This window comes from Phaseolus vulgaris, chromosome 5 (genome assembly GCF_000499845.2).
Source record: "Phaseolus vulgaris cultivar G19833 chromosome 5, P. vulgaris v2.0, whole genome shotgun sequence".
Taxonomy (NCBI): domain Eukaryota; kingdom Viridiplantae; phylum Streptophyta; class Magnoliopsida; order Fabales; family Fabaceae; genus Phaseolus; species Phaseolus vulgaris.
This window is the reverse complement of record NC_023755.2, coordinates 29,301,328-29,317,166: the sequence shown is the minus strand read 5'-3', so window position 1 is coordinate 29,317,166 and position 15,839 is coordinate 29,301,328. Positions and strand designations below refer to the sequence as shown.

The following is a 15,839-nucleotide window of genomic DNA, read 5'->3' as shown; positions in this document are numbered from 1 at the left end:
TGGAAGGGAACATCATGGCCAAGTGTGGCATTGATATTATTATTCCTAAATGGTTTAGAGATGGCCTTTCCAACAAGATGTTATAGGAGGTATTGACCTCCACTATCAGATATATTATCTTGATAGTTCGGCTCATATGTTTTTCCTCCCCGAAAATGGTGTAGAGGTCGATGTAACCTCGTGTGTCCACCTGTTCTCCAGAAAAATTGATAAATTGGTCATTGTACGACTAGATCTTTGTCTCTGGTATCCTCATTTTTTTGAATGTTTTCCAGTAGAGTATATCTACTGAGCACCCTTGATCAATTAGCATCTTTATTATCTCAAATTTATTGATGTCCACAGTGATGACCATAGGGTCATCTTGGGCCGGGTCAATTGCCTTGAAGTCTTTGTTTGTAATGGTAATTGGGGGCTTCCTTAGACAGGTTGTCGTAGAGGCTAAATTCACAAATTGCACGATGCGAAGGTGCTTCTTCCAAGCTGAGCTTGAACATTCTGCACTCGCAAAGCCAGCGACTATCAATTTAATCACCTCTCTGACATCTCGATGTGTCAGGTCATCCCTTCTTGAATGTTTACTCGTATGGGGTCATTGCTTCGGTCATCTCTCTTTTTCACGATTTTGTCGGGGATAATAATACTTATGCCCTTCATTTCTTTTTTAGGGCTCTTCCCTGCGTTAGGGCGAGCAGTTCGTGTTGTGACCATCCGCTTGCACAAATTTGCACAAGTTTCCATCTTGGATAAGTTCCTTAATATTATCATTTACTATTTGACACTCTTCGGTCAAATGCCCATAATTGCAATGGTACCAACACTTTCTGGTCGTATTGGCATCTTTAGGGCTTGACACCTTCCTTGGGATGGGCAAGAGGTCGACATTCAATGCTTCCTCTAAGACTCACCCCTTGGGAATGAGGTCCTCGGTGATGGCAGAGCCCCCAGTCACACACAACCACATAATAATGAGGATGAAGACCTAAATGTTGTTTATGAATTTATTTGCAAATATGGGTCTAATTGGGCTTTTGTTTATTTTTATAGGCCCAATCAAGAGGACAACTTTAGGATGAAGGATGTACAAACATATCCAAGAAGACCTCCAACTCATCAAAACATAAACTAGAGTTTTGGTCAAAAGAAAACAAGAAGACTGAGTTTCGGTAGGATATATTAGAGGATGAAAATTACCTTGGCATGGAGCACATGGATGTCCACATGGCAACCTATGAGTGGAAAGGATTTAGTATGGAAGGTGTGAGTTAAACATGGAAAGTATGAGTTTCACATGACACTTTCTCATTGAAAGTTTTATTTTGAATTTTCAATTTTTGCCTCCAAAATGTTCAGTCCTCACTCCTATAAATTGAGGTGCTTGGCTCGTGAATTAAAAATATCAATTTTATGAGTGTTATGCTGCCAAGTTGTTTGCTCTTGCACTCTCTTGTCTAAACCTCTCCATGTTAGACATTGTTGGTCTTTTCCTTCACCTCTCCAAGTGATATGGTCCAACCAATCACTCTCCCTACTCTTCATGCACCTTTAAGGAATCCATAACTTTATTAGAGCCATCTTTGTTCCATTCCCTCCATTAAGCTTCCGCCAATCCTCTAAAAAATTTAAGAAATCAATTTGAAATGAAGGCACACACCATCACTCGAGCCTCCCAATTTTTTCCAAATGCAAGTCGAGTATTCTTCTCCTTTCATTTTCCCTTTCCTTTTTCTTTTTATGCCCCAGTCTCAGCCCATACTTGATTCTAATACTCATGAAGTTCTTTAGCTGCAAATGTCATTACTCATCATTGCAGTTAATCCATACAAGATGCTGGCTTTTTGCATAAACTATCAGAGAAAGGTCTCGATCTTAGAGTCACTACCATATGGTGAATTGCCACTGACGAACTCAAATTTGAGATGTTCAACGATACCTTGCTAAACCGATCCATACCCGAAGTGGGTCTCTTTTCTATTGTCATACATTCACGAGTGTAATGGAGGTTAGGTGATGTGCTTGACTAGTTACTAATCATGTCCCAAACTTAGATGTAAGGGTGTCAAAACAGTTGATGGAACTTGGAGGAAGCCTTGTGAACCAACTGAGGGCTCCTCCCTTCAGTGATGCCGAGAACACTCGACATAAGACCGAGTCATCAAATGTGTACATGATTCATTTGAGTGGTGTAGACATCCATATTCTCGCCTGGATCTGTGGTCCCGTCATACTGATCCATATTCAGTCATTTCCATGTAGGCGGATTGGTTAAGTTACAACTCTCCATTTTGGCTTTTGTTCTCTAACGGGCGATTCGTTGTCAAGGGATCTACCGTGTTCTCCTTCTGCATGGTACCTTCTACTTCACATGACTACTGCTTCTCATTCGAGCTTCCTCCGACCAACTATCGTTTCATTTCTTCGTTCTCGTTACAACGGACACTTATCTCCTCCTCATTCTTCTGCCTTATCTCGACTATCTCCCTTTGCAGGAATAAGAGCAAGCCCATCTATTCGGCTTTAGTCATCCTCTCACTTGTCAATTTTCTTATTGATACAATTTTCTTCTTTGTAACTTCCTTTACTCTTTTGGCCCCACGGTGGGTGACAATTGTTCTTATATGAGGGGTTAATGCAGTAACTGCTATTGACTGAATAATTGATTCCTTCCCTTCAGTCGCGATTTTCTTCCTCTTCCTCTCCTAACATAAGGGCTTTATCTCTCGATGGAGAGTGCACCTGTAAAAGGTTTTTCAATGCTTAAGTGAGTAATTTATATTCGGGTGCAATTAATAATGTAATAATGACGTATCTTTGTCTTGGTTGTTGTACTTATTTATAGTATCGGATGAGCCCCTTTATTGTTGGGCAAAGATTAAAGTGTGTGTGTCATAATTAACATCTGTATTACCTAATTTTTGTATTGTTTAATTCTCGTTAATACACATTTTAATTTTTGTATTTATTTAGAATTTGGAATAATTTAGAAACTTTATTTATTTCATATTTTTATTTAAGTAAGACTTTAAAAAAATTCGGATTTGTATTTATTTAGGATTTTGGAAAAGTTAGAAATTTATTTATTTTATATTTTTATTTATGTATGTGATAAAATAATTTAAGATTTGTGTTTATGTATGATTTTCAATAATTTAAATTTTTTATTTATTTCATGTTTTCATTTAAGTAAAATATTAAATAATTTAGGATTTGTATTTTTTTAGATTTTGAATAATTTAGAAAATTTATTTATTTCATATACTTTATTTAAGTAAGACATTAAATAATTTAAGATCGGTATTTCTTTAGGATTTTAAAAAAATTATAAAATTTATTTATTTTAGATTTTTATTTAATTAGGACATTCCCTATTTTGGGAATTGTGTTCATTTAGTATTTTGAATAATTTAGGTATTTTATTTATTTCATATATTTTATTTAAGTAGGAAATTAAATAATTTAGGATTTGTATTTTTGAAAATTTTGAATAATTTAGTAATTTTATTTATTTCTGATTTTTATTTATGTAGGATAGTAAATAATTTAAGATATGTATTTATTTTAAATATTTAATAATTTAGTATTTTTATTTAGTCTAGACGTTGTAGAGAGTTGAGAATGAGAATTTGTTTATATCCAAATAATATAAATAGTATGAAGAAACACAATATGTGATAATGAAAATCAAGTAAAAAAGGGTTTTCAAGTTTTCATTAAAAAAAGAAATGATTTTTATTTAATTAGATAATTAAATAATTTAGGATTTGTATTGATGGAGGATTTTGAATAATTTAAAATTTTATTTATTTCATATTTTTACTTAAGTAAAATATTAAAAAATTTGCAGATTTGTATTTATTTAAAAGTTTGAATAATTTAAAAAATTTATTTCTTTTATATTTTTATTTAAGTAAGACACTAAATAATTTAGATTTTCATTTATTTGGATTTTGCATAAATTAGGAAATTTATTTATTTCAGATATTTTAAATAATTTAAGATTTGTATTTATTTAAGATTTTGAAAAAATTATAAAAAAAATTATTTTAGATTTTTATTTAAGTAGGACATTCCATACTTTTGGGAATTGGGTTTATTTAGGATTTTGAATAATTTAGGTATTTTATTTATTTCAGATACTTTATTTAAGTAGGAAATTAAATAATTTAGGATTTGTATTTTTTTAGAATTTTGAATAATTTAGGAATTTTATTTATTTCATATTTTTATTTAAGTGGACATTAAATAATTTAGGATTTATATTTATTTATAATTTTTAATTATTTAGGACATTTATTTATTTCATATTTTTATTTAAGTAGGAAAATAATAATTTAGGATATGTTTTTATTTTGAATTCTTAATAATTTAGTAACTTTATTTTTTTTCCAATTTTTATTTAAGTAGGAAATTAAATAATTTTTGTATTTATTTAAGATTTTGAATAATCTAGAAATTTTACTTATTTCAGATTTTTATTCAAATAGTACATTAAATAATTTATGATTTTTGTAGGTTTAATGACCATTTTTATCCAATGTCTTTTAGAAAAATGCAATTTCATCTTCACTTTTTCTAAAGGTTGAGTATTATCCCAATGTTTTTTAAAAATTTCAATACAATTTCTCATCTATTAGATTGTTATTATTCTACTAGATTCACCTAATCTGAGTGTGCATATTTAATTATATGTGTTCTGAACAAATTGAATTATTTTTAAAAACTTTGGAAACAAATTGAATTTTAAAAAATACTCAGGACAAAATTACATTTGTCAAAAAAAAATTAGTCATTAAACCTAGTATATTTAGGATTTTTAATAATTTAGAAATTTTATTTATTTCATATTTTTATTTCACTAGGAAGTTAAATAATTTAAAATTTGTATTTATTTAAGATTTTTGAATAATTTATGAATTTTATTTATTTTAGTTTTTTTATTAAAATAGTACATTGAATAAGTTAGGATTTATATTTAGGTTTAATGACCATTTTTGTCTCAATATTTTTTAGAAAAATGCAATTTCGTCGTCATCCCCTTTTAAAAAGTTTAGTATGATCTCAAATTTAAGTATAACTTCCCTTCTTTTAAATTGTCATCATTATAACATATTCACATTAAGTTTGATATTACTGCATGTTAAATTATACGTGTTGTGACCAAATTAAATCAATTTAAAAAACTTTGAGACTCAATTTATTTTTTAAAAAAAGTGGGAACAAAATTTTATATTTTAAAAATATTTTAGATCAAAATAGTCATTAAATCTCGATCAGGATCTTGAATAATTTATAAATTTATTTATTTATTTTAAATTTTTATTTAAATATGACATTAAATAATTTATGATTTGTATTTATTTAGAATTTCAACTAATCTAAAAATTTTATGTATTTCAAATTTTTTATTCAAGTAGGAGATTAAATAATTTGGAATATATATTTTTTTAGAATTTTTAAAAAAAATTTATTTATTTTAAGTAGGGCGTTAAATAATATATGATTTACATTTATTTATAATTTTTAATAGTTTAAAATTTTTATTTTATTTTTAGATTTTTATTTAAGAGTTATATAATTTAGGATTTGTATTTATTTAGGATTTTGAATAATTGAGAAATGTTATTTATTTCATATTATTATTAAAATAACACATTAAATAATTTTGAATTTTGAATAATTTAAAATTTTACTTTTTTAGATTTTTATTTAAAAAGGATATTAAATCATTTACAATTTGTATTTATTTAGGATTTTAAATAGTTTAAGAATTTTATTTATTTCAAATATTTTAGTAGCTAATTAGATACCAATTTATAAACTAGTTTATAAATTTTATTAATAATAAAAATTACTTTATATACCAGTAATTTTTTGGTCTCTAATATAATATTTAATTTAGTCAATATAGTGACTAATTATTTTTAGTCTTTAAAATTGATTTATGTTTAATAATTTTTTATAGTAAATTTTTCACATAAATATAAAATTTTAAATGAGAACATAGTTTATGATGAAAAATTATTATTTTTATGATATAAATATGCTCTTAAACGAGTATTATTGTTTTTATGGGTGATTATTTATGATTTTATGTATTATATTATACGTACTTCTACTTTGTACGAGCTTGTAATGTATAAATATAAAACTTTTGTTTTTTTCTGAAATATCTTTTTAATAAAACACTTTCATCAATTAAGAAATAAATAAGTAATTATCTTAATAAAAGTTGAGGGTTTATAATCAATTATTACAAGCAGAAGTAATTGATTATGTTGAAATAAATTATTTAGTTTTTTTAAATACCATTTACATAGATAAATAAAGTATTATTTGAAATAATATATTAATTTATTTATTACTACAAGAAAATTATTAAGTAGAAACTAGAGAAAAAAATAATTAATTCTATATTGACTAAAATAAATATTATTTTAAAGACTAAAAAATTATTATATCTAAATTAGTTTCTATTATTAATAAATAATTTATAAATTATGACCTAATTAGTTACTGAGCTTTTAGTTACTAACTTTAATAATTTTATAAAATAAGAATATAGATTATTATTTTATAATAATTAATTAAATCTATTTATTTTTAAAAAGAAACTTATATTTTAATGGTCTGAATTATTTTTAGAGTAGATATAAATAATTATGGAGTAGATTGTTTGATAAGAGAGTGGTAAAATGTGTAATAACTAGTAATTCATATTTTTTTTCTTTTTTTTTTTAATAATATTTTTTTTTTCATGTGATGAGAGATGATTGTTGTTATTTGAGGTATCAGCATAACTCAGATGTCAAGTTGCATAATAATGCCTAACATGACAACTTTTATATATATAAAAAAAACTAGTAATCATTATGTACACGTTTTAGTTAGATAGAATTTTGTTTCTAATCTAAATAACTTGTAAATATTGTGTTAATTTTATGAGATTGAATTGTATGGATCTCCAACTCGTACAAGCTAAACACTTATATTATATAATACAAAAGACGATTTATTAGTTTTTTATCTTTATTTGGTGATATTTACAACTCTCTTTGCCCATTTTTTTTCATTGTTCTTGGATGTAATTCGATACTAGGTGCATAACAAACTAGTATCAAAGTCAGTTTGATGGAAAGAACAACTTCAACTTATGAAGAATCAAGATGAGGGTTTCGCTTAAGGAGTAAGGTGTGTAAGCACCATTGCTAGGAAGTATGTCGTACATAAAGAATCATGTTCTGCAGAGGTAGTAAGAAGAAAATACTCATTCAATGATTCTTCTTTCTTTGTCAAACAAGGTACTTTATGAGGCTACGGAGGAAAAGATCTCAATAGCGTAATGGTTAAAGGTGAAGTTAGTCATGACGAAATCTAGATGTAACAAGTTGTTGAAATGATAGTTCTTTAAAATACAGATGAAAGAGAGTATGATACCGATGAAAGAGAGTATGATACAAATCAAGTAGACAAGCAGATGACCAAGGATACAACAAATTCACATCAATCATCTCAGCATATAAGACAAGGTCCCACCAAATATTAGAAGGATCTCAACAGAAGAAGAACTAGGCATAAACCAAAACATCAAATGTTGTTTCTTTCGGGCTTCTTACAAGACAAACATGTTTGTAAATAAATTGAGCTCATTTTGGGGGTCCAAATAGAAAAATAAACTAGAATAGGGTGTGCTTAGTAGTTTGAGTAGGTTGAGCTTAGTAATTTGAGTAGGGTGTGCTTAGTAATTTGGGATTGTGCCGAGCCCACCTTTCATGACAAGTGCTTTTAGGTTTAAGGTTTATTTGACCTACCTTCTAGAAAGCTTCTCACAAATGACACCCATACCCTTTTATTTATTTATTTATTTTATTTTGCTTAAGACTTATGTTCTTAGTGTTTTAGGAGTCTTTAAATCTCTTATGCTTATTTTGATTTTAATTGTGAAGAACTAAAAGTAACTAGAGTTTGTTTAAGTGGTAGTTGATTTAGTTCCAAACAAAGAATTCAAGTGATCATATAAATGAGATCCCAATCTATTTTTGAAAACTGAAAGTAAATGAAAAATATGTATGTCAAGATTATGGAACATAAGTGTTTGAAGCTCATGTAGAACTCTATAAATAGAATAATAGAATATAACAAAATCTGAATCCTAAGAAATCTTTATAAAACTTAAGAAAATATTTATAAAACATTACGTGTTATTACATTTCCAACTTATTTATAATTATGACAGTAGTTGAAGGACAAAAATTTTGTCAATTTTTCAATATGAAATTTCTTTACGTGCAAACAACCTTCAACTTCAAATCAGATATTTCTTTTTGTTTTGATGCCTTAAATTCAAATATTCCACTCCAGTCAAATATTGGTTGCAGGGAATATTTTGCTTCAAGCAACAAAAGAGGTTGTCGACGTACACAATTTACACAAAAATACCAAGCGTGCACGATAGCAATTCGCAATTTGGCATTAATATTTGAATAAAGTATTTTAATTAAATGAATAAACTTAAAATAAAAAGTATATTGTAGTCGAATTTAAGCATTTAATCCAGCTTCATTTCATCCAATCTGACGATGCAGATTGATCTATACTAAATTTTTATCTTTACAAATATCATAATTAATATTTATTTAATTTTTAAAAATTAATATTTTATTTAATGTTTATTTATCAACTTAAACTTTACTTTGCCTATTACAAATTAAATTTGTAGTTGACCGAGCTGCAACAAATTATCCAAATGGGTTGGGCTAATCAAATTCAGCGGCTCTTTCTAACTGCACCACCATAGCTTCTTTCCGGCACCCAGACTTCTTAAAATACCAAAAATACACTTTATTCTATTGAAGTTTTTCATTTTGGAATGAGTGATATGGAAAAACTCTGGATTATAGAATTTATAAGGTATTTCTTCTCTATTCATAAATACCTTCCATATTCTATGATCTATAATGTGTTTCTTTAATAAAATACATTTCAGATTATAAAATCTGGAAGATATTTAATATCTTCTAGATCTAGAAATACCTTCTAATTTTATTTTTCATAATTTATTTTTTTAAGAAAATGAAAATATTTCAAATTGTAAGCCTAAAATACCTTCTAAATTCTACAATTCAGAATGTGTAAATTAAAAAAAAAATACATTATAGATTATAGAATCTGTAGACATTTATAGATTTAAAAGTATATTTCAAATTCCATAATCCATAACGTATTTTTTTAAGAAAAAAACATTTCGAATTGCAAAATCTAGAAGGTATTTTCAAATTGAAAACTACTTTCTAAATTCCATAATCTGATATGTATTTTTTAAAGACAAAATAATCCGTTTACCTAAACTATGGGATTGTTTCTTTCCTGCAACTCCAGATCTTCTTCTGCCACCTCCATACAAAATATGAAAATACATTTTCATCCCTCTCGTGCTACTCCCATAGAATAGCTTCTGGATTATGTAATTCGAAAACGCATTTGAAAAAAGACTTCTGAATCACATAATCCGAAAGTTAAAAAATACTTTCGGATTACATAATCCAAAAAGTAATCATGCATCTGAAAAATGACTTCCAGATTATATAATCCGAAAGGTAATTACAAATTTAAAAAATGACTTCCAGATTACGTAATCCGAAATTATAGAGGGGAATTTTTGGAAATACGAAAATTTATGGAGGTGAGAGAAGAAGGTATGGAGGTGCAGGAAGAAACAGTCAACTATGGGTGTCAAAAAACTATGGAGGTGCAGGAAGAAAGAGCCCAAAAACACATATCACGGTTGACATTTAAAGACCCATTATCAGTTTCTTTTTCTGGAAACATTGCCTCCTATTTCGTACTTGCTCGATTCATCTTATGTTTGTTCAGATTCTAAGGGTGTCTTGTGGCTGTTAGAGTGACATGTCAGCAAATTTTCCCTCTCTCAACTCCTAGCCAATTTTTCTTCCACCTCAAAAAATTAAAATCTATAATTTTCCAATAAATTGTATAATTAACATAAATATTATCCTGTTCAACTACAGCATCCTTTTTGTTAATAATAATAGTAACATAAAAAGATATAGCTGTATCAATAATTGTTTTTTTTCTAAGATTGATGTATTAATTATTATTTTTATTTTGATGACTATGAAAGAATGTAAATCCAAGCAGGACTATATTTCTAATATTAATAATAATAATAATATTTATGGCTGAGATTGTTTCCATTATTTTACAACTGCAGCAACCCAAGTTCACATACTGATTGGAACAAGGTTCTTTTCACTGGAGTTTGTTTTGGAATTATGGCTCAGTTATTGTCTCCAGTATGTATGGAGGCACTGAAAATCCACAACCCATCATTGAATTTGTGTTCAACAGGCTCGTGGCGGATGCTGGTGAAGACCCCAAGTCATTGCACTTCTGTGACACGCAGTGGTAAGCGAAGAGGGTGTGGCAGAGTAAAAGTTACTGCCGAAGATTCAGTTTCTCCCACTGACACTATTGCAGATGACTACTATGAAGTTCTGGGTCTGGTGATGCATCAAAATCTGACTTCGTTCACTTTCTGCTGAAACTATTCGAACATGCACACATACAATGAGTTAGGAAGTATTTCTAAGATGAGAAAATCTTTATGTTTTGAGCTTACTGTAATCATTAGCCATGATCTGAATGTTAGTATAGTTTTTACACCCTTTAGTCAAATTGGGTGGATTTTGCCAAATCTTATGTATGATGATGAGATGTGTATATAGTAATTAATATTTGGTTGGTCTGCTTTACTAGCTTCCAGATGCCTCACCAGAGCAGATCAAGAAGGCATACTACAATTGCATGAAATCTTGCCACCCCGACTTGAGTGGCAATGATCCTGAGACCACAAATTTCTGCATGTTCATTAATGAAATATACACGGTTGGTTCCATTTTATGTTTCTAAAGTTTTAAGCTTTTGGGGTAAAATGTTGTTAAAGTTTTGTCTGTGCTTTTATTGGAAATTGAATTGACTATTGCAGTGCAGGTGCTAAGTGATCCCATCCAGCGTAGGATTTATGATGAAATTCATGGTTATTCTTTAACTTCAATCAATCCTTTCCTTGATGATTCAAGCCCAAGGGATCATGCCTTTGTTGATGAGTTCAGCTGCATAGGTACTTTGTCCATTCATAAATTGTTACCTTAATTAATTTTGTCAGCTTTGTTAAACACATTTTGTTCCGGTACGCTTAATAGTTCCACATCACTTAGGAGTCGAAACCAAGGATAATTTATATACACGTTCCTCACTAAGACATCTTTTAAGACAAAAACATGATGGAACTCCAAGTTCCAAAACAAATAATACCAACATCAAACTTCCTTGATGCTAAGTACAGTACTTAAATAATATGCTTTATTCTTTTGTGTCTCAATTATTACACCATTGGGGATACCAATTATACTTGTAAGTTTTTGCATTGAGAAATTTAACTATGCTGCAAACCCTTTTACAGGCTGCAAAAATTGTGCAAATGTAGCTCCTGATGTATTTGCAATTGAAGAGGACTTTGGAAGAGCCAGAGCATTCAACCAATGTGGGAACCCTGAATTAGTTCAACAGGCGATTGACAGTTGGTAGGTATCTCTACGTTACCTGTAGTTATTACTTATATATACTTATACACTAACACATTTAATCTCATTATAGTAGATAGATATAATGAAACTTACTTCATCTCTCTAAGAGGAGACTTAGATTTCACTTTTAGTGCTAGTATCTTTTCAAGATGTATTTCTGATGGTGATCTTGACTTTCATACTATTAAAGGCGAAAAGAATATTTCTAAATGGTTATGTTATGTGGGTTGTATTGTATAACTATACAGACATAATCCATTGAGATGTTAATTTGAATTTCTTAGTGGTAGATACTTGAGATTTAGAACCTTTGGTATCACAATAATATTTACTCTGAGATTGCTGGAACTAATTTAACTTAACCTTTTTTTCTTTAATTTTAGCCCTGTTAGCTGCATTCATTGGACATCTGCTGCTCAGCTATCATTACTTGAAGATGAGATGCGTCGTGTAGAAAGAGTCAATGTAAGGCCTTAGTTATAGCATACAAGTCTTCCAGATTTTTTTTATCTTCACAATCTCTACCTCCTGAAGAAAAATCATCACTTCTTTTTCGGTACATGCTTTTGAAGTTTTCAATTTCAAGTTTCTTAACAGTTTTTTCTTGATAATTTAGCTTATGAGGAATGGCCTCAACGTTCTTCCACATTTATAGTCTGTAGGATTCTATGTTTTTTCTTTATTTTTAGTACATGAAGCTTTACTTTCTCTTGGTTAATACTTTTTAAACGAAAGAAGATACTAAACTTCCATATGAAATCAACAAACTAATTAGTGGTTTGGAGGGGAAAGTTACTGTCATAGGTGTTGCACTTCCTAAGTAAGTCATTTTATTCTATAAATTCTATAAACTTGTAACATTATCCCCAAATTTATTCTGGACTTACAAATGCCTATGATCTTGTAAGTGTTTTATACTTTTTATATATCTAGTAACTCTTCTATGAGCAGGTTGCCCTGATGCTATCAGGAATGGGAACAGCATCAATTGATGTTTTCAGAATGGTAAGAATAATGAAATGAATAAAATGTTAGGTGATGTTCTAATCTTTTTTATCTACTGGTGGGTGTTTGAGGGTTGATGGGAATTTCTTGGGTTGCAATTCACAATAACCATATTCTGCGTAATGATTTAAAGGTCAAAGTAACATGAATTTCATAAAACATTTTCTTTCCAGAATACTATATCTCGTAATATTTCATCTTTTAACTGGTAATCATGGATTTGATAATTATTAAATTTCAAGCAGATTAAGTGCTGAAATGATATTAATGTCTAACATGATCTTCATGCATTATTGACAGGCAAGATCCAGATGGGAAAAGAGGCAATCAAAAGTCTTGGTTAGAACTCTTATATTCAATGTCTTCATTTTTTGCTTAATGTAAAGAGTCACTTATTTACATGCAATTGATTAATCTCACGATTAAATTTATTTCTTCTCTCTTCTTGATTATAATATTATTATTTCTGGGTTGGCTCTGCATCGTATTATGTAAAATAAATAAAATGTCATGGTACAAAGTTCTAAGACTGTGCTAAAATATTTGAGAATTCTAGTTTATTGGTCCTAATTGTGCTGATATAATTCACTTTCTCATGTCACTGATTAATTTACTCAGATAAATGGTAATGATTAGTGGTTTGGAAGGTGTTATCTGAATAGACATTTTGTTGATATATAAATGAAGAATATCTGAATCCATAGAGGTCCACACAAGGAAAAGAACTTTTACTTCTGACGTGATATTCTTCAAGATAAATAGTAGGCTCTACATTTTAACACGATACAATGTACAACTGGTACACACTTCATGGTTATTTGTTGGACCAAACTCTTAATCACAGACAAAGGAATTATAATATCTTAAATTTTGTTGTGAAATTCCAGTTCTGCTTTAGTGTTATAAAACATGTGATGCACATGACTAATTTAGTTTAAGCACAATAAAATATCCATGAGCTTCTTGCAGGAAAAAGCAAAAGTTAGAATGATGAAGCAAGAAGGTTCTGATAAGAAAAATTCATACTGGGACAATCTGTGGGGCAAACAAAAAGACTATCAAAGTTCAGGTACGGGGGAAGTGAAACTACAAAGTGGAAATTATAAAAGTTTGTTTTTTAGAAATCTCTGTTTATGTCTTTTTAAGTGTTGTATTGTTATATAGTATTTCTATCTGTAAATTCTAAATGTTGAAGTTTGTCATATGAAAAACTGTCCCTAGCAGCCATGTTGACAATTGCTGTGACAATTACTGTAATACAAGGATTATATTGATTATATTTGAAAATGGTAATTGTTTTGCAGATGAGGTAGTTGAAGAAAGAGCAAGAAGAGCTGCTTCAGCAGCACGAAGATGGAGGGAATACTCAAGGAAGGGTGTTGATAATCCTCCCACATTTAAACTCCCAGAAGCAAACCCTGGCAAGGAAAAATGACCACTACTTGATTTACCTTCCATATAATTTAGTCCCATGTAATTAATTCATTTATAGCCTCTCATGAAACTAATGAGATCTTTCTCACTCTACTATCTATGATTGTATATGCAGCAACTATAGTTATACAAGGGGAAAATATAAGAAAAACTGTTTTATATTTATGTTGCAATGTGCTCTATATGATGGTTAATGCTTGGGGAAAGTTCAAACAACGAATATTTTGGTTGAAATAATTGTTATAGTGTTAAAAGAAAATGCACTAAGGTGATGGCAATAGCTTAGTGGTATCAGAGTTTTGGTTGGTATATTCATAAAATGAATATTACCTCTCAAACAAGAGAGACAAATGTTTGTTTATGCAATTGAGCAACCTTAGGTAATGGCAATAGCTTAGAAAGGAGGCCGAGGAGACAGTGGTTGATGCAACATCTTTTTTGGTATTGGCACCGAAAATTTCATTCCATCAAGGACCTATTCTATTTCTAGGGACAAGGACAAAGATAGACAAGGGCGTCATCGATTGGATAAAGTCCAAATTCAAATATTTGAATTGTATTTTAATTTTATATTTATATTTTTTTATAAAAATAATTTAGATTTTTATAAATCCAAATCTAATGCAATCCAAATCCATATTTTTATAAAAAAAATTAATTAGATTTTAAATCTAAATTTATATTTTTCTAAAAAAAATAACATAATATTGATATAATAATATGTAACAAAAATTTACTATTATATAAATGTTAAGAAAATATAATAAAATTACAATTTAATAATACAACAAATTTAATAAAGTTTTAATAAATATAAAAGTACTTAGAATATGGAAGATGCTACTAAGATGCTTTTGGGAAAATTAAGAAAAAATACACATTAGAGCATTCAAAATTTAGCTATATTCCTTTGTATATTTTCTTTTCTTCATATATATAAAAAAGTTGAAATCTTACCTAAAAGTATGCACTCTAATAATTTGAAACAATAGGACAAAGACACTTCCTTTCTTATCAAATAATATAATTCCGATGATGAGAAGAATAGTAAGAAACTAGAAAAATTATTGCACATTACATATTTTTTATCATAGACAACAATTAAAAAACGTTGTATAAAGTACAAAAAGCGTTTCGTTAACTTTAGGCAACAGTTTGGTAACACTTTTTCAAGCGTGGAGTATGTAGCCATGAACTTGGGTTTAGGCAACGCTTTTTGTAGTCATCGACTTATATTAGTAGAATAGACAACATTTTTTCAGAAAGACCTTTAGGCAACGTTTTTTTTACCTATATGTTTAGGCAACACATTTTCAGTGTTGTTATGTTTAGGCAACGTTTAGAAAATGTTGTCATTAGTAAAGACAACACTTATTTACATGTTGTCTATCTTTTAGACAACACATTTTCAATGTTACATATTGGTAGAATAGAGAACATTTTTTCTCATAATGTTTAGACAACACTTATTTACTTGTCATTTATTTTTTTTAAACAACACTCTTTTAATGTAGAAAATTATGAAATATATTAGACAACATTTTGTAATTTTAAATTGTTGACATACATCTTAATTTATAAAATTATGCATTGGAAATTATTTTCAAACTAGTTTAAAACGAAATTGCACACTTAAACCACATTTATAATTTTACATTTTCGATTATTCATTATTCAAATCCGATAATATTTGTAAATTATGTTATACATTTATATTTCATAACAAAACTTTAAAATGCCACCCTTTTAACTAAGAACAATGTATATAGTACTTATATTTCAAATGTGCTAGCTACA

At 28.7% G+C, this 15,839-nt stretch overlaps 1 protein-coding gene across 2 annotated transcripts; it reads left to right on the top strand.

Moving 5' to 3' along the window:
* The first annotated feature begins 10,160 nt into the window (after positions 1-10,160).
* LOC137835383 (chaperone protein dnaJ C76, chloroplastic) lies at positions 10,161-14,207 on the top strand. Of its 2 annotated transcripts, XM_068643863.1 has the most exons (9): positions 10,161-10,520; positions 10,774-10,902; positions 11,008-11,137; positions 11,480-11,600; positions 11,987-12,068; positions 12,555-12,608; positions 12,909-12,947; positions 13,578-13,677; positions 13,913-14,207. In XM_068643863.1, the coding sequence occupies exons 1-9, from the start codon at positions 10,290-10,292 to the stop codon at positions 14,041-14,043; spliced, it is 1,017 nt and encodes a 338-aa protein (XP_068499964.1). In that variant the 5' UTR covers positions 10,161-10,289; the 3' UTR covers positions 14,044-14,207. The 2 variants fall into 2 exon arrangements, with proteins under 2 accessions (XP_068499964.1, XP_068499965.1); XM_068643864.1 differs by lacking the exon at positions 12,555-12,608 and having other exon boundaries at positions 10,227-10,520.
* The last annotated feature ends 1,632 nt before the right edge of the window (positions 14,208-15,839 follow it).